The 25,639-nt window shown below is 40.2% G+C and overlaps 1 protein-coding gene across 3 annotated transcripts in view; it reads right to left on the bottom strand.

Annotated features, from left to right (window-relative positions):
- Window positions 1-25,639, bottom strand: part of LOC107309087 (probable acyl-CoA dehydrogenase 6) — a 67,333-nt gene that overhangs the window by 33,545 nt on the left and 8,149 nt on the right. For all 3 annotated transcript variants that reach the window (XM_015853554.1, XM_015853557.2, XM_015853556.2), the window contains exon 2: window positions 22,519-22,639. In XM_015853554.1, coding sequence (XP_015709040.1) covers window positions 22,519-22,639 — 121 coding nt within the window. The remainder of the gene's footprint in view (window positions 1-22,518; window positions 22,640-25,639) is intronic.

The raw sequence follows: 25,639 nt of genomic DNA, 5'->3' as shown, positions 1-25,639 counted from the left end.
AGGGAGCTTGCTCATGAAGGAAAACACACTTGTCAAAACTCCATACCATAACTACTGGCTATTAAGTTTGCACTGTACCATGAGCTTTCCCCTATGACACGCCACAGTGAGCAGCACAGGACCACATCACACAGGCACAGTTCATTGTTGCACAGCTCACTGTGCAGCTCCACCACTGAAGGAAGTGGTGGAAGGAAGGAAGGAGGGAAGGAAGGAGGGAAGGAAGGAGGGAAGGAAGGAGGGAAGGAAGGAGGGAAGGAAGGAGGGAAGGAAGGAGGGAAGGAAGGAGGGAAGGAAGGAAGGAGGGAAGGAGGGAAGGAGGGAAGGAGGGAAGGAGGGAAGGAGGAAGGAGGAAGGAGGGAAGGGAGGGAAGGGGAGGAGGGGGAGGGCGGGCGGCCAGGAGGGGCGGGAGGAGGGAAAGGAAGGAGGAAGGGAAGGAAGAAAGGGAAGGAAGGAAGGAAGGAAGGAAGGAAGGAAGGAAGGAAGGAAGGAAGAAGAAGAAAGAAGGAAGGAAGAAGGAAGGAAGGAAGGAAGGAAGGAAGGAAGGAAGGAAGGAAGGAAGGAAGGAAGGAAGGAAGGAAGGAAGGAAAAAAATGTAAAAAGAAATTAGAAAAAGAGAGAAGGAAGGGAAGAAGGGAGGGAAGGGGAAGAGATCCAGACCATTAAACATTTTAGGAGAATTTCTATATTTCAGAGCTTCACTGCTGCATATTGAGGTTGCCCTGTCTAATGTTTTACCACTGTGAATCATCTCCCACTTGCAATTTAATTGCAGTTTCCCGTGCAAGATTTGTCTTGCTCTGATTTTGTGCTGGAGTGGTTGGTGCAGTTGGATTCCTGCTCAGTTCAGCCCTGTGACTTGAAAGGCTGAGCACAGCTTCCAGAAAGAAATTAGTCTTAAGACTAAATTAATGCTGAATAACTAATAATTTATATGTTATATATATATACAACAAGCTGTGCCTGGCCAGCAAGTTCCCTTCAGTGTAGGCTCAGCCCTGGGCACTGAGCACTGCCCAGCCCTGTCCTTGTGAGCATTGATCTGCTCTCTTGCTGCCCTCAGGACACTTTCAGAATGCCCCACTGAGATGAATGGATATTGCTGATCTCATTGTTTTGATGAGAAACAGAAAAGATGGAAAAGATAACACAAAACAAATTCATACAGATCTTACAGCTGGATCAGGGGACTGCTCTGTTTAGCATGCCAGCAACGGAGAATGCACAACAAGATTATATAAAACTAATCATATTGGAATTTCAGTATACATAATGTTCCCCTGTTGACTCACTTTCTCTTTTCTTTCTGATCTCTGTCTGTTTCTCAGCTGCAGTCAGCGAGAGCCCAGCACTGGGTAATGCTGAGCTGGGAGCCTTCACCTTGCAAATGCAGGGTACCCCTAACAGTAGATGGCTCCTGATGATGAAATCATGTTTAAACAAAAGGGAGCAAATACCCCTACCTCTCACCCTCATTAACATGATCATTCACCTTCATTTTTCATCTCCTTGCATAAGCAGAGTGGCCCTCTGCACACCTTTTCAACAAACAGTCAGCGAGGTAATTCTGTGGAAGGCAACTTACCATCAGCTTTCTTATAGAACACCTCACTGCTTACAAAATAACCTTTAGCGATGACAACGTGATCCATAAAAGCTGACAAAAAGGCACGGAGGTGGAAGGCATGCAAGGAGAAAGAAATTCTGAAAAATTACTTCTGTCATTTAAATTACTGTGCAGTTTATGGTCTCCAAAGAATAGTAGATGCTACAAGACTTACAGAGGTGTGATAAGTAAGTCTCTTGATAGAGGAATTACAAGGTTAGAAGGTTTTACTGCAAACTTGAAAAAGACACAGTATCTAAAAAAAAACTACACGAAACAAACCTGAATCTGGGAAGAAGGTAATTATTTAAGGCCAACAATGGAGGAGCAATTACAGAGAAGTACATGGGGAAGGAAGGCAGACAGATGGGTGGAGTGATGCTCTCCATCACAGGGAAGAACAGGGAAGGAAGTGTATTGGCCGTTGTATTTTATTTTTAACTTTAATTAGGAGAATCAAGGGATGGAAGGAAATACGAGTCATCCTGGGCAATATGGTATGTGCTGTAATGGGAGAGTCCTCTTGGTAAAGGAAACCCTTAGCACAGGTGAACTACTGCCCCTTCTGAAAGCAGAAGTCAGCAGGAAAAGAACTTCTTACTCCTGGCACAGTGTTGATCATCACTCCATCCTGCTATCAGTATCACTGCCGCTGTTCCTGTCCAAGCATCATTTAGGTTGGATATTAGGAAAAACTTCTCAAAGAGAGCAGTGAGGGACTGGAATGTGCTGCCCAGGGAGGCGGTGAAGTCGTTGTCACTGGAAGTGTTCAAGAACCGTGTGGATGTGGCACTGAAGAACATGGTCAGTGAGCATGGTGGGGATGGGTTGTTGGTTGGACTAGGTGATCTTAGTGGTCTTTTCCAGTCTTAATGATTCTATGATTTACCTTCCATTACTTCTTCCCACAGCACAGTCACAATGCCTGCACTGTGATAAATTCTTGTAATAAATTCAATATTCTTGTGATAAACAACTTCACATCTTCCACTACTTTCAATATCACCCCAAGACAGATTTATTTTACTCAGAAAAATAATATTTTTAAAAATATATTAAAAAATGCCAACCATAATCTTTTAAAGAAATTCACAAAAGAATTCACTGAATATTTATTCCTGGCACAAGTGGTAGAAGTGCCGCTCTGCTACACAGGAGGTTCGAATCCCAGGGGTTGGACTCGATGATCTCTAAGGTCCCTTCCAACCCACACAAGACTGTGATACTGTGATACTGTGGATTTAAAAATGGTTTAAATTATATTGCAAATAATTCAATTTAAAATTGAATTACTGGAAATAATTCAGCCCTAAATTGGCTGTCTTTCTATCTGCCTGCTAATTGAGAACAAGTTTCTAAACATACCTCTGAAATTGTTTAATAAACACTATCTCTAAACAAATGTATGGAGATAATGAAGACAAATAGTCTGTTGTTAGCAATAACCTGACATTCTCTTTTCATTATCCACTGTGAAAAGCGACACTGTCCACTGAGAAGATATTTTTATTGGGATTTGTATCCGCCTACAAAGGAAAATGCTTTTGCTGATCATTACACAACAGGAAGACAGACTTGAGAACAAGAGAAATAAAGCCAAGGAACTCTACAGATATATGAAATGCAACATTAGTGCATGTACATTAAAGAACATCAATTTCTTGAATTTGCAGTCATATAGTACATAAGTAGTAATGTAGACCATATAACCACCTCTGTTTTTATCTTTACTGCCTTTCCTAAACTAAGTTGTGAAAACTTGATTTGAAATGACTCATCGCATTGCTATTTCGTTGTTATTTTAAAGGCTGAACCTTTACAGTAATTTCTGACTTTCATGGAAAAAAAGAATTTAAAAATCATTAAACAAAAAAATTTTAAAAAAAAGGAAAATATGTCATAACAAATTAGATAGTTTCACAACATAGAGACACAGATTTTCAGTAGGAAGGCTATGTAATAGGCAACCACTACAACAATACTGCCACACACTGTGTCATAGCATGACAAGCATTCCTCTACGTAAATTCCAGTGTGGTACCTTTTAAAGCATACACAGATATAGGTAACATTTCAACTGTCTTCCACAGTTTTACCTAGAATGATAGAATCATAGGATGGTTTGAGTTGGAAGGGACCTTTACAATAATCCGGTTCCAACCCCTTACTATACACAGGGACACCTTCCTCTAGACCAGGTTGCTCAAAGCCTCATCCAGCCTGGCCCCAAATGTCTCCATGGAGGGAGCATAAACTACCTGCTGGCAGTTTTTCTTCTTCTGTCATAAGCAGTTCCTCCTTCCCTTATCCATGCCTGACATGCACAGGAATCGCCCACGCCTTTAATCACTCCCTAGCTCAGCTATGGAGTTCTCTAATTGCTCCTACAAATCAGCTCTTTGATCTTTCTGCATTTCTTCCCTGAACTCATTAAAGTTTGCCAGAAACTTTCAGGCCAAGACATGCCCAAACAAGAGGCGCTATCCCAATTTCATCTCAGTGTCTGTAAAATAAACTGTTAATTTTGGATTTGAGTTCATTTGCAGATGTAAATTCCCTTAAGCTTAGGAAAAATGTACTTCCTTTTTTTTAAGCTTTCACTAGTAATCATGGCGATGGCTCTCGCAATATGTGTGGCACAGAGCTGCAGGCAACAGCCTTGTAGAAAAGAGAAAAATGGAAATAAAGAGGGTTTGAAATTCTGCTCTTGCTTGCATAAAAGGGCAATAATAGACTACTGACAGTAGAGAGTGGATCGATGCTGCTTACTGAGCTCAGAGGTCTTGTAATGGCAGAGGCACACCTGCACCACAACAAAGCTTTCCCAACAGCCAAACAAAAACAGCATTCAAAAATAGCTTTTATAGATGGAAAGATGGTTTATTATAAAATCTGAAATCAAGCTCACTATTCAAAAAAAATTAACTCTAGTAATTTGTAAGTCAGTATTTTTTGGTATTTTTTATTTGTGCAAAACGAAAGCAACATAAGAAATAAAGCTGACTGAGCTAAATGACTGAAACCAGATCTAAGTTCCTTTTATTGCCACTAGGCACAGCATGTGCCAGGAAAAGCTCCTCCAAGAAAGATACCAACAGCCACCCTCAGTCTCCCACGTGTTTCAGGGGACAGTTCTGCTTCTTTCATGGGAGAAGTATTACAGTTTGAGGTTGAGAGACAAACGTGGAACAACCCTGGCTCTGAGGTTAGGATGAAGAACAAATCCTTAGACCATGCTGCAGCAACACCTCCTGTGGCTGCAATCTCTGCACCAACAAATTTCCTCTGATCACTCAATAAAGAAGAAGGCTTCAGACTAACACCACAGGCAACAAGCAAGCAAACAAACAAAAACACACAAAAAAAATCCCACAGCGTTATTTTGGAAAAAAAAATAAAAAATCATGATTATGCTTTTCCTTATGAAAGTGAGAGATCTGATCCCCATCTTCTCATCATCTCCTGAGCACACCAAGAGTCTCCAGTGTATTTTCTTAATGAAATGCTCTCTGAGATTGCTTAGCAGACGTTTGCACAGAACTGCAATAAGTGCAGAGCATGAGTAAGTTTCCTCACTGTAACCAATCTGGCAAGTTCCCAAATTTCACTATGACACACTTCTTGCAAATGTACAGTAATTTCCAGCTGCCCAACAGTGAGAATGCAGACATTAAGAGTGTGTAATTCTTCACTGAAGTTTCACAAGCTGATAAACTTCTTTCAGACACTTCTCCAACCAGCAGTACCTTCACAGACAAGGAAAATGCACCGTAACCCTGTCACAAACAGGCCTCCCCCACTGGCCACTTAGACCTGGAAAGCTGACCAGGAAAGGGCCTCAGGAAAAAGACTTGATGCTCAATAAGCAATGCAATTGCCTTCTTGCTTAAAATTCACATTAAAACAAGCAAACAATACTTAACTTAAAGCCTGGACAACATATCTATGTGTGTCTTAAGGCAATGTTTTTATCATAGAAAATCGCAAGTTGGAAGAGACCCACAAGGACCACTGACTCCAACTCCTGGCTCCTATCAGAACCACCCAAACATGTTATACATATTACACACCTCTAAGCCTGTCTTGCTTATGTTGCAAATCCCATGGCAGAACAGCATCACTGAGGACTCCCTTAGTGCTCCCAGCAGGATGCAGCCCCATGTTCAGGCTGCTTTTCCACCCACCTTTCCCTGCTCTGCAGATGACAACAAGGGGATCCAAAGGAAAGTGGGAGCTGTGTCTGAACTCACCCCTACACCTCCATTCCAGCCCCAACCTGCACTACACCCTGGGTCTATACAGAGAGCGGCTTCTCACCGTCAGCCATCTGCACCTCTGGGTAATTAGCAGGCAATGCATTAGTCCAATTAGTTTCAAATTAAGTATTTTAAAAACTCATGGAGAAATACAGCAACAAAGCCATGCTAATTAAATATAGAACAAGAAGTGGAAATAAGTATCAGGGGAGGGTTCTCTATGCCCCACTTCCATTGCTCAAAGGATTTAAGGGCATTTACTGGAACTCATTAGTTGCTTCTGTGGGCTCCTCCTTTACCCTTAACTTTTCTTTAACATGTTTGGGCTGTGTAAAATGTGTATAAATATATGAATGATGTATGAGGCACTGCTACTGAAAACATCTTCATAAAGATTTCCTTAGGAAACATAACTGCAGCTAACCCTTTTATAAAAGCTTCATTGCTGTGTAACTAACACAGAAAAAGTACACTCAGCAATAAATAGCATATGATCTGAAAGCAATATCAAAACACTGTGTGAACAATGTGTGCAATATATAGAAAAAAAGCACCCCTCCAGAAATAACAAGATTATTCTTCACCCAATAACCAACATATGCAGTATTAGAGTAGCCCACGAATGTAAAATGAGAAGTATATTTCATGAAAAATGAATCAGATGGGTAAGCTGACAGTGAACATTGTAAACACTGAGGATAAAACCACCACTGAAAGTGGAAAAGGGGGTGAAGATTTTTTTCTGTAAATATTTATGGCATCAATGACGAGCAACCATTATTGAATTCTGCAATCCAAATCTAAAAGAATTACTTTGTGGTTTCTCTTGCCATCATACCAAGGGAAATCCTGTCCAAAAGGCAGCTATATGAGACATGTTTCCTGCCCGTCAGTCCAAAGCTCATTTGGTCTGCCATTAAATCCCTGGGAGCAGGATTCACCCTATCCTGTCCTTTCCTGTTTTGCTCAGCACCAGCATTGTTGTTTTGGGAGACAGGGCAGATCTCCAGCATCTAAGCACCTCGGGTCCATCTGATCTTGTTGCTTAGTATAAGGCAGCATGGATTAGCTTAAGACTTGGTAGGAACCTGCAAGCAAAGATGTGCTAAGGAAAACACCAGAGAGGAAGCACAATGTTTATCCCAGCACTTCCTTTATGGAAGTATAAGGTCAGTTTTCAGAAAACTGAAATTGCAAATACATGTGCTTCACCTCTCACAAAAAATATTAAAATATGTAAGCATATATATTATATAGAAAGTTCCACAGGAAAAACACCTAGGCCTTTGCAAGTTTATCTTGCCCAAGGTTACTTAAATAAAGGTGATATTTGCCTGTAAGCAGATAGGAAGGCTCACGTGAGCAGCTGGGAAGCACTGTGATGTTATCTGAGACCTCAGCCTGCAGTTTAAAGCACTGCTGCAAGAACAAGCCACAATGCTGGCACATCTTCTTCAAAACAAGCTTAACAATAACCCCTGGAGGCTGCGTCCCCTGAGGAGCGAGCTGTGACACCTCACCCAGCACAACTCAGCGCTTTCATTTGGCTTTTATTGCCCATGTCAAACATGGATGTTTTCATCAAGTTCTGCACTTCAGAGTGACTTCATATCGTTGAGCTGTTTTTCGCCCTAAATGATCTGATTGGTTGCAATCCGTTACTTAGGAGCGCAATTGCATCCGATCATTAAAAATTCATTTGTGGTATCCTTAAGATTCCCCAGGGCCAGATGAAATAAGGACAGCACTGCCAAGTGATTTCACAGCCTGATGCCTGAGCAGTAAGAACATCTGTAATGTGTTTTGAAAGCATGCCCTCCTCTCACCAAAATTAACCACTCTCCCAACAAAAAAAAACTTGACTGAAAAACACCACAAACAAAGGCAGAGAGGGAGAGGGAAAGCTGGGCAGGGTGTGGGCAGACACTGGATGTGAGCTTTTCTCCACACCCCTTTTCTATGGCATCTTAGTCTGTTGCTGCTGTTACTGTCCCAGGATGCTCTGATCACAGGGCAAGTGCAAACCCTCATGAGCAGGAATGTCCTTCCTCCCACACCTCTCACAGTGACACAGGCCCCTAAAGCCAGGCTCCAGCTGCTTTGCCCCCTCTGCATTTACTTCCCAAAGCTGGCTCGGTCTGCCAGTAGGAGTCTCCTCCCACTCAGTAGCATGAGCCCGCTCCAGCAGCAGCTTCCAGACACAAGAGAAAACAATCTCAGCCATATGAAGGTTTTCATTGCACTTTCCTTACTGTCAAAGCGTAGCTCTTGAGTTGTTTTTTAGCCTTTTAAAACAAGCCAGCATTTCCTTGGCATGGCTCTGTGATAAAAAGGAATCCTGTAAGGACTTGAACGGCTCAGAAGTCAGTGCTAATTGCAAAACATGAACCCCATCTCCCCAGTGCTGCTGTGCATTTTGTAACTGTGGCCTCAGAAATGCTGGCCTAAGTTTCAGTTGCTCTCGCTTCTATATTATTTTCTTCTGTCTTTGCAAACAATGCACCATCTAAACATCAGCTCCTTTTTTCCAACTTTTCTGCTAACACAACACTCGTGTAAGCAGCATTCACCGCTTCACAGCTTATAGTACAGCTTGTACTATATGCACAACTTGTACATATAGTTTTCAACTTCACCTTTCCCTACCAAACTACATTATGACTAAACTGATTTCTGTTAAGCACTGCTTTGTAATTATTCACCAAAATTCAGATTTTTATTTCTTTCCTTCAAAAAACATTAGCAAGCTTCAATAACTAACTTTAAGGATATTTCCTTATCAGAAATTGAACTGCAAAGATTTGTGGTGAGCTGGCAGATTAAACTTCTTATTAAATCAGAAGTTGCTTCACGATGCCAAAAAGAATGTTCTATGTAAGAATCTGCCTTCTGATGGTAATTTTGTATAATTAATGCCATTTTTTTCATGTAATCTTTTGTGTTCTGAAGTTTATTCTGCACTCCCACATAGCAAATGAGATCATTCAGCATTTACAGAGCACAGCTCACTACAATCCATTGAATCCATAAAATGCTGAAAGGAAAGGAGAATTATTTTCACTGTCAGCTCATTGTGCCCGTTCAACTCTATTAGCATTTTCAGTCAAAAGACAGCAGATGGGATGACCGTATGTAGTGTCAGAGACCACCATCTTCCACATGTACTGGTCTACCTACAAAACAGGACACTGCAAATTTCCACCTCTGGTTCTCTCCATCTGACCTTGGAGATGCTCGCAGTGTAGCAGGCAAGGAGTGGTTGCCAATGCGGAACTATCAGCCAACTCAACACACAAGTAGTGCACAGAATAGATGATGCTCACTGCAGTGGTTAAAATTTTCAGGTTTAATAATCACCTGATTTTAGTTTTGGAATTTTAGACTGGTTTCAAGTCACTTGCTTTAAACGTGACGACAATCAAAACCTGTTAAAGCTTCAGCAAGATCAGAGCCAGTAGATTCTGGAATTCTGTATATTTATACATATTACAAGAAGGACACCTGCTTGAAAATTACCCTTGGAGAAAGTCTAGTGCATGTCATTCCACTCTATGCCATCCTCTTCCAAAACAGAAAATGGAAGGATTTCTTCCTTCTTTCCATAATTCAGAGGGCAGCACCATACAAAGGCCCAAACTGTGTTTTGTCACAGACAGATGCAACTCTGAAATCCCCAGCATCATGCAGGGGTTACACAGAACAGTGACCCCATGGGTTGGGGCAGCTCTGCTCATTGTCTCTCAGACAGTGTTCTAGGAAAGAAGAAACTGGATTCTCAGCAGTAAAGAATAAATCAGAGAAAAAAGCAAGGAGCATTTGGAGTGTAGTTTCAAAGTAAGTTTGCTGGATGGAACAGAACATTTCCTTTTGAAATGACTTTTCCTTTAAGCACTTTCCTCTTGGTATTTGTTTCATCCTGAATTCTTCTGTCTCCACATCCTGCCCTGGAACTATGGGACCTGATGATAATCCAACCACAACCGGGGTGGAGACAGAGGACAGGATTCACAAAACTGTGTTTGGAAGAAGATAAGAGAACACAGATAACCACTTTTGCTTTGGAGTGTTACCTGGCTTATCCTGATATCTCCTCAGAGTGGTGACTGGGGAGGCCAGGAGAGACCTACCCAAATACAGCACACGCATCCTGGTTTCTTTTATAGGTCTAAGAGCCCACAGGTTTTACAAGCACAAACCGAGGTATACAGTTTTCACAACCACACAGTGCAGTCTTCAGTGCCCAGAGGATGCACTGGGTTCAACTTAAACCCAAACAAGAACACAAAGATGCCAACAACTACTGCGCCCTCCAAACACAGCACCGCTGCCAACCTCAGCAGCTTTACTCAGCTTTTCAGTAACACAGAGCTTGGCACGTGCAGAATACAGAAGTGTGTTGTTTTAAGGAGGTCAGCATAAAGGTGGCATGGAGAAGAAAATGAAGGGAGGCTTTCAGCTGCTAGAAATGATCACATTTTCTGCAGTTCTTTTTTGTTCAAAACAACCCTGAGCACAGCAGCACTGGCCAGCCAGTGAGGCTATCCCCTTCCACAGTGCCAGAGGACTGGGCTAAATGCAAAACAAAAAGCAGCCAGAGGGTGACTTTATTTGTTTTTAATCATGCGCCAAGTATGACACCAGCGCGGTGTCAGGAAGCATCTGGACATATTGGAAAGAATTTCCTGATTAGCCATGAGTTAATGGCTTTTTTCTGTTTGCCACAGAAGAGCAAACTGAACTGCTTGTTCAGCTGCATTCCCTTAAAAGAAAAGAAGCAAAGAAGTTCGGTATTCTACTGATAACAAACAAACAAGCAAAAGAACCCTAAAAATCTGTTGTAAACATGGGCTTCCATGATAGCTGGGCTTAGACTGAACTGCTCAGCTATAAGAAACCAGGGAAAGCAAATCCCTATGAGAACGTTGAAAGAATGAGACATTCTATTTATCTTCAAGGGTAAAACTCCTGAAAAGGTTTCAGAGAACAGGTAAAAGAAGCACAGTAAGTTACTAGCTTGGGGGAAAAATATGCAATTTAATTCTTAATAAGCTTTCCCAATGAAGTAAAGTTCATGTCTGAACTTCTCTGAAATGGCACTGAGCTTTGCAGAGTAAATTCATAACAAGTAGATGACAACAAAAAAACCCTTCATTTTCCTCAGCTTTCAGGACCTGAAGGTTTTCAGTAACACTAGGAGTAACTTATATTAAAAGTACATTTTTATGCACAGAACTTCATCATACATAAATATATACATACATTACACTCACTCCTCCCAGAGGAATTTGAAAATGGAAAATTGCAGTTGTTGGAGAGGACACACATGAATCAACCTGAGTCCCCTTACGAGAGAAAAACAACAAAAAAGAGAGAAGAAGCTCAGTGGGAAATCACAAACAGACAAAGGCTGCTGAAAACGACTGCTAGCATTTAAAAAACAAATAGGGGTAGCAATGACCTGTAACGTTATGATCATAGTAATTCCAATATGTGAAGGAGGAGGAAAATGCAAAAATTATGTATTTCATCTCTTGTGCTGGGGCAGCACAGTGTAGGATTTCTGGGTTAGGTGTTAAGGGCAGCTGACTTGCACCGGCCTTGTGGTGTTTCAGTTCTTTTGCAGCTGACTTTGTTGGTAGAGACCTTGGGTGATCTGAAATACAATTGCTCACCTTAAAGTAGCTGTGGGTGGTCCCACCGTCAAGAAACGTACGTAACAGCTTCTGGATTCCTATTAAACTTTGCTTCCTGGAATTATCTGGCATGAGTTTCATGGGTTATGCACAACATAAAAAGAAAGAATGAAGAACTCCTTTTGCTGCCCTATCACTCACTGAACTTCCAGTCCACCAAGATACCCCATTACTGAACAATAAAGGGAGAGTGAGCGTCACAGCCTCAACCATTTCCTCTGACGTATAGAACAGGGAGCCAAAGAAATGCTGACTAAAGTCACCTTCACAGATTTTTAAACCATTTAATGATGCTATAAAAAACTCAAGTAGCTGCCCCTGTGATACTCAAGGAAAATTTCCATTAATTCTGCCCTTTGCTTCCCTGCTCAGCTAATGAAGTGACTTTGTAATTGCAGGAGGTTTTAAGGGAGTGCGCATTTTCTGCCAGGTTCACAGGCCAAAGGAAACTGCACATACCATGCAAAAGGTCCCACATTAAAAAACCTCTACCCAAAACAAGTCTCCCATCACCAAAAAAAATTCTGGCACCGAAATGGATATTGATACACAGCCAGCAGATAACAGAGCTCAGCCATTCCACCATGAAGGAGGTAGAACGACAGCTGAAACAGGCTCTGTACCAGTTTTCCTATACACTGCTTGAGGTATTAGCAGCCACTGTTTTTTCCAATTCTAGCTGGTATTAGCAGCCACTGTTTGTTCCAGTTCTAGCTGCTGTTACAAAGCTAACCCAGCACTTCAGCCAGGGTTAGGAAACCCTGGCTTCATTCACTCCTCTGGATACATTAGGAGAAAGGTGGCCTTAAATTTAATTGCGATGTACAAACAGTTCTGGTAGTTAGAAGAATACCCCCTTATCCCTCTGCCCTTCCCAGTTGGACAACTCAAAACACCTAAATAGCTCTGTCTTAACAATTCGGTGCATTCTAAAAGCGTTCTTTATATTGTTGGGAAAAAAAGAGAAAAAACAACACACACACAAAAAGAACAGAAGATTAAGGCACCTAAAGGGGCTCTTGAGTGGATAGATGGAATCAGCTTTCTTTTTCTCTTTTTTTTTTAATCCAATAAACACTTTTGTTGCTGTTGCTTTCTGCTCCTCAAAGAGGGAGAATTTGTACGGCCTTCAAATAACTGTGGTTTTGTAAGGGCAACATAAAATCAAATGCCTCTGAAATAAAAAAAACCAAACAAATCTTCATACCCCCTTGTGGCTCCTTCCTTTTGTTTCCTTCTAACACGCATTATCCCATGCCTTCTCCCACCTTCTACCCCAATGAATTTTGGATTTGTATCCTCTCAGGGTCTCTAAAAGTCAGCTGCAAAATAACTTAAACACCACAAGGCAGGAGCAAGATTACAATAGACCTCCCAGCCCTGTACACCTAACCCAGAAATCCTGCTCTGTGCTCCTTTCACCCCTAAAGACTTACATTGTTTAGCACAGCCTTGAGGTTACGATATTTTCCCATCTTTGGTTTTCACATTACATTGTACACCAGCCCCCTGTGCAGGTTGCTGAGACACTTGATCCATTTTGCACTGAAAGTTAACTGTGTGCACTTCCCTTTATAGGTTGTTCTTTTAAAGCAAGTAGGAGACCAGATAAACATCACCTACCAATGCTACTGGATTAAGTTTCTGCTTTAAAGTAAAGAAAACATCTTACCTAAGTAGGACTTACAACAACAACAAAAAAGTATCAAAAAGGCATATTTCCTTATATTCATTTTTTTATGTGACGTGCATCAAAAAAGAAAAAAACTTCAACAACAAATCAAATCATTTCCTCTTGCTGTTACACAAAATTCAGAGAAGAATAGCTATCAGTCCCTCATATCTTATCACTATTCTCTTTATATGGGTTTGCAGCTCGCAGGAAACATTTGTTTTTGTTTTCCATGGATGTTATAGATTATATTAGGAAAAAAAACAAACAGCTCAAGTGTGAGATCCTCACATCAAGTAGTTTGCAGCCAAGTCCGTAGGAACCAAAGCAATAAGAGTAAACAGTGCGTGTAAGCACACACTAAGAAGAGCTAAAGGTTATCCTGTGTTGCAGGATCAAAGGTTTGAGGGTACCTGGTAGGCTGAGGAGCACCAGGTTTCTAGTCAACCCGTTAAGCTGCCCAGTGTGAGAGACCACACATTTCTCTTATGACAGACTTAAAAAGACTGGATACACGTGTATTCCAGATTTAATTATTTTAGCAAAGCGCACTCAAATCATGTTTTCTTAAAGTACAAAGTTAAGTGTTTATTTCAGTTCAAGTCATCTATTTGGCAGACTGTTTTAAGTTTCTAGGAAATGGGTGACAAACCTAATTGTAAAATAATCTGAAACATGAATAATCCTTTTTTTCATGTGAAAATAAACTAGAGTAATGATTACTCATTTATCAGTGAATGGAAGATGTCAGATTAAATAAATTTATGTCAGGCAAGATCTCTGACCACAGGCTGGCAGAGAAAGCAGGTCAGCCAGATGCATGATTTCTGTCTCATGTGGAATATGACAAGCTGCAGCTCAGCCTGAGACACAGCCAGCCTGGGGACAGGCCAGCCCCTCAGTCCCTGGGAAATGTTACTGAGATGAGTTCTGTTGTTTATAACAAATTTCAACATGGTGTCGTTTCTTGTAAGGGCAGCACAGGAGAAGAGGACACAGTGCTCCTCTGCTGTGCGTATGCACTGCTCTCAGATGCTATAGGCAGGCAGTATGGACAGCAATCACATAGGCATGCTTCTGAACACTCATCCGCAGTTCATTCTTCATTCAGCAGAGGCATAATGTGGCACAATTCCTCTGGAGAGGATAAAAGATGATATAAAAAAAACGAATCCAGGAAAGAACAATAAAAGTCAGTCAGTACTGGTGACTACTCCAATCTGATTAGCTAAAAGAGCAAAGCACCCTAAAAAGGAGCAGGAAAAGAAGCCTGTGACTGCCAAGTGTTGAGGTGAGGGTGATGCACCCTGGGGCATGGTGCTCACCTGGCTCAGCTTTACAGCTGGGTTGGAAGCTGACCACAGGGTAGCCATGTGTTGGGGTGCAGCTCTAATCTCCTACTGACCCCAAAGCCAGATGCAGGTTTCAGTGCATTCAGAAGCTTCCTCATTAGGAGTCCCCACAGCAGTTGTGGTTATCTGATAGAAACAGAAAGTAAAAATCCTCACAATGGAAAGCCTTCCTACTGCTGCAAGTTTTGGTATCTTAGCATTTGGGTACAGTTACGTTACAGTGTTGATATTTTAAACAGTAAGATTTGAAATATGAACCTTGCACTGCAAATGGGAACAGGACTTTGAAACAATTTAAAACTAAACAGCTGGCCAAGCTGACTAGATGGATATTTCATTCTTTAAAGTTTTACAGAGCTTAACAAAAATAATTTATAAATCCTTCTCTATCTGTAAAAATCAATGTATAAAATGAAACATAACTTTCCTGCAGTATGTAATGTAAATGTATAGCATATATGCATATAGTCATGCTTATCACTGCAAAGTGCTATTCAGGACAGAATATTACTTTTCCATATTGGGTGTGTATTACAGATGGACAGAGCATTTGCACATGCCTGAGACTCTTGTTGCTTACCCACCCCAACCAGGAATTCACAGAACCCCCTCAACTGTAAGGCACACAGCTGACAATGCTACACAAATTCTGATGGCACAGAATCCCTGCTTGCCTCCCCAGAAATGAACTGAACCATTGCCTTGCAGTGGTCAGACTGCTCTAAAGAGCTACTTTTGAAGTTTTAAAGAATCACTCGTTGCTATCTCCAGTGTACCCTGACTTAAAAACAAACAAACAACAACAACAAAAACATACCATTTTAAAACATGATGAATTAACAGAGAAACTGAAGGAGAATGGATCAATTCTTTGGACTGACCACACATCTACAAATTAATGGGGTATTTAGTTTAAACCTGCGAAAGATTCTCAATATGGTTGCATCAGAGTGCACGTTACAATATGTTTTGGGCCTGTTAATAGATTTTAAAAGCATTTCAGAAGAATTTTGTTGTTCATTTTCCATTTCCCACTTCATTTGCTAGAGGTTATCACACAGTCTCTGGTGTACCTATCAGTATTACATGAGAGTAGGCAATGAAATCACAACAGACCAAAAAGCAGAACAAGCATAAGCCCCACGTCACGTAGCGTCACATAAGATGTGTTGGCTTCCAGGTTTATTGTGAAATGGTGATATCTGTGTCACACAATGCAGTATGATTAAAAACATCGTAATCTCAGTTCTTTGCATCATTTCTTCAAAAATCACTTGTTGCACTCGAACAAATTAGAAAGCTGCAATTGTCTAACTCTACATGTTGAGCACAAAGGAGCTTCACTCTTCATATCAGCATTATTGTTTCTGTCTCCTTTTTTCTTTTTTTTTTTTTCTTTTTTTTTCTTTTTTTTACCATGTAGCAAATGTTATAAAGAATTGTATACATGCCTCTACTCAGGCTGTCAGACACACATACATTCACATAGACTGGGGCTGGTGCCCCAAACTGCCCTTCTCTCTGGAATAAGATTACCACTATCCCTACAAGTCCAGTTTACAGCAGTGTAAGTCCTAGCATTGCCTGGCAAGGATGAGGATAAAATTCACAAAGGTGGCTGCAACGTTAACTACCTGTCAGAAAAGGAGAAAGATAAAGCCAAGATCTATTTTTCACTTCTATGAAAAGACACTTCACTGGTATGGGGAACTCTGATTTCCCTTACCAGCTCTGGGATGATTAAGGGCTTATGCAATATCACCATGGATTAGACTATTAATGATGCCTAGTAATGATGTAATAATGATTTTGCATTAATTGGGTCAGTAGTGATTAGGAAAATTAGATTAGCATAGGAGAACGTAAACTATTTTCTTTTTGCTTCTTTCTTTTTCCTCTCTCTCATTTCCTCTTATTGAGCTACAGGTGTTCTGGTTTAAGCAGGACACCAGCCTCTTGTGTTGCTCAAGTATTGGGCATAGAAGCACTAACCTAGGAACAACACACTCTCCTCAGGCCAGCCATCATTCAGAGTGTGTGATCTCATTATTGACCTATAGGAACTGCAAGTGTTGACAAGTTAATACCTCCTCAACAATTTCCGTGTCAACTTCGGAATGACTGTTTCACAATATTTTGCTCTGTTCCAGTCCCAGGAAAGGAATCAACCTTAACTCCCAGCATAACGCAAATGCCAGTGGACAGAAGCAAATGAAAGCTACACTTCACAAAGATTATTTCCCCACACTCAGTGTACTGACACGTCTCAGTGCATTAAGTGTGCATTCATACTTTTCAGAAAGCATTCTCATTACACCATCTAAGTACATGACAGGTGTCAAGAATCTAGAGTCACACTTCTGAAACTGGGAAACGACACATAAAAAACAAAAGCAGAATCTATTAGGCAGTAGATAAGACCACAGCTCTGCTTCTGGAAATCAAGGTTCTCACTCTGCTGCTCCATCTCAGCGTGACCTTCAAACAATGTCACAGCTGCCCCCAGACACCTCCTGGCTTGGAGAGGGGGACTGTACTGTGGGCACAGCTGCTGCCAGCTGTCCCTCAGATACAGGTGGAGGCAAATTGCTGTGAGACGGATTCCAGACGCCACATGGGTCTGTCAGCTGTGTGAAGTTTGAGAGATGCAGAAGAGAATTTGGCACAGCAGGTATGTCATGAGCACCAAGAACTCATTGCAGACCCCTCTAACTTCTTCCAGGAATTAGGTTTTTATTTCTTACTTTCCTCCCTAGTACCATTTTGATGCAATCTCAGGGCACAGCTATCAGCTTTCATAAATTCCTACTCTGCCCCAGAAGCACTGGTATATGCATACCTGAAATGAACAAATTACTGTCTGGCCCTCCATTACAAGCCCCAGGTGAGAGAGGATTTGCTTCATCTCAAGTGCAAAAGCAGAATCCCAGGAACTAATCTGATCCCTTTATCAACAAGTTTAAAGGAAGATTATCTCTTCTACAAAGACTCACTGTCCTTCAGTAAGTCTGTACCCTGCTGCTCAATAGCCAAACAAGCTGTTCCCAGGGGTTCCATTGTACTTTCTAACCAGACATAAAGAATGAAGCACCCATGCTTCCAAATCATGTGGAGCATTAAAAAAAAAAAAAAAAAAAAAAAAAAAAAAAAGACAGCCTAAAAACTCAATGATTTCCTTGCCTGACCAGGAACAGAAATTTCATCCTGCAGTTTCCCATTTCACACGAGAGATAAGAATCACCCACGTAGATCTTCTATGTATACACATAAAAATGTTTTCCATGACATTAAGGCCAATTACCTAAAATGTCTTAGCTTATTTGACTAAGATGTCCACACCACTGCCATCCATCACTAATTTTGTCAGCAATTCAATTCAAATAAAGCAATGACTATTTGGGGCTTATTGTTCTTCAAAGGCTATTTCAAGGCTATCAAACAAGTGCACCTCCTAACTGCCTATTTGCTGGTTCACTGGTACCCTATGACTCCTATATGACTCCTTCCAAACTTTAACAGGATGGCTGGCTATGCTTAAACCCACAAGAAGAAAAAGTTTGTTACAATTAGTCTCTGCAAAACCATGCAACTCCACTTCATCCATATTATGGAGCAAATCTCTCTGCAGCACACTGCTCCTCCAAGGTCCTTTTGTTAATTCCAAACAATAAGACTAGCATTATTACAGAGAGGAAAGAAAGAGACAGCCTCCCAGGTACACTTTAAGAGTGACTTCCCCGTACCAAACTCTCACAAGGTCTCTTCTTGCAAGAGAAACATAAACCTGTGAAGAAAACAAAAGAATTAACTTCAGAGTATGGTGTAGATCTGTATTCTCACATTCAATACAGAGGCACATTCAAAAAGCACACTTTTCCAAATGCAATGCAATCCATCATTTGAAGCTTGTTTTGTTGCATATGAGTTTCATCTGTCTCAGGTGACAAGAACACACCGCTTATAACTTTATCCAGTCCAAACTCTGGCATATATCCTAGTGCTAAGGGAAGGAGATAATGTAAATCATCCTTTCCCATGTATGGGAAGCCTTACAACACGCACTCCTGATTCTCCTCATATGTTTAAGAACGCATTCTGCAAGAGCACTACTAATTGTTTGACAGGATTAAATTAAAGCCACTGTTTGGACATATCATCATAATCATTTGTGCATGCAAACACATTCCACTCAAAATTCCTGCGGGACTGCCAGTGAAACTGCTAGAGAAATACCCAGCACTAGCAACGTTATTGCTCATGTCTCACCGCACTGCTGTATGCACACAAACAAGGAGAGACACTGCCCTCCTGCAAGCCTCTCTCCCTTCTCTTTGCTTTCCCTGAGCCTTTACAGGAGGATTCCTGTACATCATCTGATAAAAACAATCTTCAGTCATCTACACCGGCACGTAGAGTTTTGCAGGCATGTAACAGCACATTTGGGGCCTGTGTCTTTGGCAGCACATCCTAAAATTTACTAACAGCCAAGGCTTTGATTCACAAACCATAAGATTACAAAGGACCACATGGATGTTTTCAGCTTCTACTCCAATAACTCATCTCATCTGCACATAAAATGCTCCAAAAAATATGTCTTGCCCACTTCCCTTATGGAATCACCAACAGCCAACTATCGAGGCTGTTTAAAATATTTTGGCTGCCTACCCTAATATTTTATGTCTTTAGTTTTGGGACTGTCAATACCTCAAAAGCCCAGAAACTTTATAATTTGAGGAGAAACACACAGTAAACATAAATGAAGTGGATTTGGAGATGCTGTTTTTTATCCCCCAAACTAAATACTTTAGGCTGAATGGAGTGATTCCATAAAATACATTTCGCACATAGCAAAATGATACTTTTTATTCACAATTAGCATTCATTTTTTCACCATTTATTTTACCAGCAGGAAGAATTTCCTAACAAGAGAGAATAACACATACTTTTTTCTTTTTCTTCCCCCCTCCTATAGAAGAGCAGAAAAATGATTTAAATAAAAACATCATTCTCTGGCAGAGGACTGACTAGAGAGCTCAGTAGGTTAAATACACTGATCATCCTCAGCATTCTTCAATTATACATGTGTATGGCTTGGCCTTGATCAGTGTTTACATAACCCCTGCAACTAACATCTTGAACTATTGTACTGCAGCAAATATCATTACAAGCATAAACAACTGCAAAAAAAGCATCCAGGAAAAATACTGACAAGTTTGTAGCACACAACTGCACATGGTGGGAATTGGTGGACCCTTTGCAATGCAAACAGTGCCCCAGATTGGTTCTTTGCACAGCGAAAGTTTCCAGTGATAAGGGACACATTTATAGCACGTTCCCTTAAAGGCCTGACTCCCATCTAGCAGCTCATTGTTCACAAATGGAACAGTGTTTACACAGGAAGAAGTTCAGTTTCAGCAAACGGGAAGTCCAGCAGATGTTTCCTTCTATCAAAGCAAAACAAGCTTAAAACAAGCTTGCAAATTGCTTTTGCCCAATCAGAAAACTTCAAAATTAATTCTACTGAGGAAAAAAAAAAAAAAAAAATTACTCAACAGAATGACCCTGGGAAATAAAATCAGAAAAACTTTTATTTCTAAACTGCAGCTGCTAAAATGAATTCCCTTGAAAAAAATAATAATAATAATAAAAAAAAATTAAAAAAAAAAATAAAAATTACTCTTCTTTACAAATGCTTTATGATCCAGGTTTGGAAGAATAAGAGGAAAATTGTAATTTTGGTCTGAGCTGGAAAGGGAAAGTAGGGCAGATTGTTACTCACACAGCTCCACATCTCAAATGCTCTCCTCAAACCAATTAACCTCTCCTTTCCAACTGTCTACCAACATCCCCCAGACTCCCAGCTGCCCTGGCTTCCTTATTTCTCTTTAGATCTTCAAGTGCCTCTTCACCTGTACACAGCAACTAAATAATAGAAGTGTCTGGGCAGAGTACAAAAGGTACAGCTCTTACATTTTTCTTCACTTTTATTTATTAATTTATTTATTTTGAATATTTTTATACTAATTTTAATTACTTCTACCAGTACAAACTGGTTATACACCAAATATAAGCACCTGACACCCACCTGACTGTTTCACCGACCATCCCATTCAGCACTGTCAGGATGTGCCTGATGTACCATCATTACAATGGTACAAAAGCAAAACTGAGTCTGGGCTCCTTCCATTGCTCAGCTGAATGCTGCAAAGGTAACATCCTGCAGGAGCTGTTTCTTTTTCTGTAGCTACCAAGGACTTGCTCCAGAAGATCAGATGAGAGTGACATAGTAGCAAAGAGGAATACTTCCACTTTTATAAAGCTTTTGTAAAATGTAACTGCAGAGCTCCAACAAATTAGACTAACAGCTGGATAGATACAAGTGTCAAAGCCAAGGATAAAATAGTTTTAACTACAAGTATAACAAGTGTAGCCAGTGTATGCAGCCTTCTGTATCCATCTTTGCCTCTGCAAGCCCATTATTCACAAGATTTCATTCATTTATTTTTCTAACTACTTTGTGAGTCTCATATAAAGTTCCCACCTCCACAATATTCATGCATAGCATGCTCAGCACTGAGGCTCCTTACCCCAGGTGGAGGCCTTTGCACATCCTAAAATGCATACAAAGACAGAGCTATAATCTGGCAGCAATGAAAGCCGCCATTATTACAATCAATATGAGTATTAGCAGCCTGAAGACCACCCCACTGTGGCATAATTCAGATCTGCCTATCAAGCAGTTACAGCAGAAGGTGGAGGTGGTTTTTTTTTGTTTTGTTTTGTTTGTTTTTTTACCTCTTTCCTCCAATAATCCCTTTTGTCCTTTAAGCAAATCTTAAATGTAATCTCAATCTGTCAGCAGTTTTGTAAAGAAATAGCAGCTCAAACCTAATTGGATTTGTCAGACAATGACAACTAACCCCAGCAGCTGAACAACTGGAGAAAAATCTTACAAGTTGGAATGCATAAAAATATTAAAGTTCATTTCAAGAGGAAAAATTTCCTCTGAAAGTAACTGGTAAAAAGATATTGTTCAAACTCTGTCCCTTAGCAACATAATGATGTGGTGTGGCACAGCAAAGGTTGTGTGAGCTGCTCTGTATAGTTGATTATTTGTAGTTAACTGTTCAAACATTGTCACTTCAGTTTGCTTGAATTTGATAAGATTGCTAAATGTTTGCCTACATAAACTTGCTTTTGTCTTACGTTTTTAAACCACAAGAAAGAAAATGAGGAAAAAAAACCAAACTGAATTCTGACAGGAATATGTAACAACAGTATGTAAAAAGATGTATATATTACGTTGAATGCAAATGAAAAGAACTTGGAACATGTATTTTAGCTGAAGAGTTGAAATACCTTTTATGCCTCTGGGCTTCTAGACTATTTCTCACAAATACAGGGAAATGAATATGAACCTTGCTTTGTTCTGCACATGCTTCTGGCAGGGATAGCAACACTTCAAGGACAATCTAGGATACAGTGGCTCAAAACCCACACGAACATCCCGTCCAAATGATGAGACACAATGCATTACAATGATGCAGAGGTTGCAGGTTAAATATGTATAATAGAACAAATCTTACAGTGCTTTCAAAGCATTCAAACTGTGATTTACCTAATGGTGCCCAGATCCAAAAGAAAGGTCACTTGATGACCTGTACATTGAGAACTGAAGTGACATTTACTCCACTGGTTTTAAAATGGCAATCACTAGTATTTTTTTAACATTCATATTTAGGAGAGTATCAACTTGATCACTTAGAAACATCAGTTTCTCTATCTGCACAGTTGGTAAGCAGCACACCTATGATTTGGGAATAAAAGTTAACTTTACACTGGATTTAGAACCCTGTTTTGATCTGAGGCAAAAGCAATCTGAGATGGTACAAATCATTCACTGTCTCCATCAATACTCAGGACTCGTGCACTCTCCTACCTGTAGGCTTATCCACACCAAGGAATCCAGCTTGTCCCAGGGTTTTAAAAACTTTATGTGCTGGGAACTGTCCTTCTTCTTCCCATTTGTCCACAAAGGGGTTAATCTCCTTGTCAATGATCTAGATTTGGAAAACAAATTTAAAGTTACAGCCAGAGATATTCATACTGATACTACATTGAATACTTTTGTCTGGATAATGAAAACAGGAAAAGAAATGCACAGGGAAAATGTTGAAAGCACCCACTCACAACTACTACGACAGCTGCAGTAGGGTAAACATAATTCTTTTAGCTATCACAACTCATCTCCCTAGTCCATGACCACTGTTACACCATTCTACAAAGAGAGAATTTATTATTTTAAGAACTTCTCTTAGTCTTTTCTCCATGCTAAATAAACAAGTCCTGTAGTGCTAACTGTTCCTTAAGCTGGAAATAGATCTCTCTCCCTCTTGAAGTGCTGTGCTCATGAGACCCTGTTAGAGTGTTCTTCTAGCTGTCTATTTATTGCACATTCTTTGGAGAATTTCAGACCATATAGGGCTGTTTTCTGCTTCCCTGTTGGCCACAGAAATACAGACACTTCACTCTTGGCTACACAAAATTATTCTTTTTCTTTTTCCTACTAAATTCTGAGAAATACATAAGCACAATGTTCAATGCTCTCGGTAATTACCATCTCTCTCTCCTTCTCTTATACTACCTAGCATAGGCCTCGTGACCAACACTAACAAAATACTCACCAGGACACTAGGAAAGCCTACATTTAACTTTCAGTACTGCCATATCCATGATGCTCAGACAGTAGCGTGTGGACCCTTCATGTTGAATTACAGGATGTGAATCTTTGATTGTACTCTTTGTAACATGCGGTAATGCTGATCTGAAAACACCCAGGGAAGTGCCTGAAAGTGGTTATGAAGCCTATACAGAAGGCTAACCCAGTGTTTTGACAGATCTTGGCAAAAGTTTGATGTGAACATACTAACACAATTCTGTGTTTGTTATGGCTGGTACCGGGCCAAGTGTTTCACAGTCCACACAAGAAACTACCTTTGAAGTTCCACAAAGTCAGAAGAATGACTAAGGCAATCAAGAAGTTCTTTTACATAATTCCTGCATATTATAACCTGCTCCCTTCTGTACCTTTGAGCAGAGCTCAAGTTGTTCGACAGTGCCGAAGTTTAATTATTAGCAGGTGAAGTTTGTCACCTCTAATAAAGCAAGATCTACCTGGCATGACACATCATCAACAGCAACACAGGGACAGCCTCACTGTACAAACTGCACCAAAGTTTGTTTCCACATTCAAGAAAAAATGAACATCACAGTCCAGATATCAATATCCAGTTATTTCTTAACTCCTGGACCATCTGCTTGAAACTGTGTTTACAATTCACAATCATAAATAAGACTCAAAACTAACCTACTTTCAGACAAGAAAAGTAATTCCTTCAGAAGTATTATTCATGAAAATAAGGCTTTAGATAATTTGCATAGAATCAGAGGGGAAGAACAATCTATGGGACAATGAAATAACAGTCAGCATCAGTGGGAGAGAGCATCTGGAGGAACCCCTCTCCTCTGCAATACATACAACATGCTAGAGAACTGTAGTGATGGTCAACCAGCTGATGCTTTAATACTGATTGTGGGATATTATCACCTTTTCATACAAACGCTGACCAAAAGAGACATTCTCAAAGAGCCAAATCATTGATGACCAAAGGAACTTGCACACATACAGAACACGTGCTTTAAACATTGCTAAAGACAGATGTACTTGGAAGCAGATCAAGCATGCTGTATATTGAACTGTTTCATTTACCCCTTCCTTTGGCTTTTGCCAAAAAGTAATGTATGCTCCCAGAGAATTATATCAAGCTTCAATCAATTTATATGGCAAGCAATTAATTTTGAATTAGCTTACATGTTCTTAGTGCACACAGCTTTCAGAAGCAAACACTAAGTGCTGAAGGTACCTCGAGCTAAATCAAAAGGGATACCTGCCACATATCTAAGTACATGGAAAAATAACTCTCAGAGTAGCCAAGAAGCAGTTCTGTTTATTTTTACAGGCTTTATCATGAAAAGAAATGTGGAAATCATGGGTGGTAACATTCAGACATACATCACTAGGACAGTGACTACAGTAAGAACTAAAACTCCTCTCAGCAGAAATATCTTTACACTGCATTCTGAACATGTTATCCAACAGATACTCCCAACCACTAAGGAAATCCTTTAACCTAATCTAGCTGGCCAAATCAGAGAGCTTTTTGGGATTTAATGCCCGTATATATATATATACATATATGTATGTATATGTATATATATATATGTATTTTGTTATGGGTTATTTTAATCTCCATCTAGAAGAGAGCAATGAGAAATATCTCCCCAGAATGTTGCAGATAGATGCATGTTCTCCTTCTTTTCCCCTGGAAGTTATTGTACTATTTAAATGAGTAAGAAACAAAACCACACTCGGGGATTTTCCTTCACATGGTGCTCAGTATTTTCTGCTGACATTGTACCAGCAGAAGCATTAGAGATTGTCATTTAATTCTCACTGTAATCCAAAACAAATATCCCATTCCTAGTGGTAATTAAATAATTCTGGTTACTGAGAGTGTCTACAAATGTTCTTTACAGCAACTAAAGATTTCTTTCCATCATTACTCACCATCAAGTTTACCTTTTAGCAAACAATTCAAATGAGAAATTAAAGATAGTAACACTTCAGCACGCAATATCTCATATCTGTCCCCTACAATACTGTACAGTGGCAGTACAATATTTCAGCACACAATAAGTAGGACAGTGTATGGCCTCGAGACTTCAAAAACAACAACAACAACAACAAAAATACATTAATAAGCATTGCCACAAAAAGACAGAAACTTTTACTGTAAGTTATACCTAAGTTGAGATTAGAAGAGCAGGAGAAAATGTCTGACAAAAACCCTACCTTTGTATTTAGAAAATTATATGGATTTTGAGTTTGGGTTTTATGACAATGGGACTTTCTGTGAAGATTAAACACTAGGGAGGGATGAGAACCATCTGTCTAGAAGAGACAGGTCAATCTTTGGCAGCAGGCTGGCCAACATACTAAG

Source organism: Coturnix japonica, chromosome 2, assembly GCF_001577835.2.
Source record: "Coturnix japonica isolate 7356 chromosome 2, Coturnix japonica 2.1, whole genome shotgun sequence".
In the NCBI taxonomy this organism is placed as follows: Eukaryota; Metazoa; Chordata; class Aves; order Galliformes; family Phasianidae; genus Coturnix; species Coturnix japonica.
This window is presented reverse-complemented; position numbering and strand designations above follow the sequence as displayed.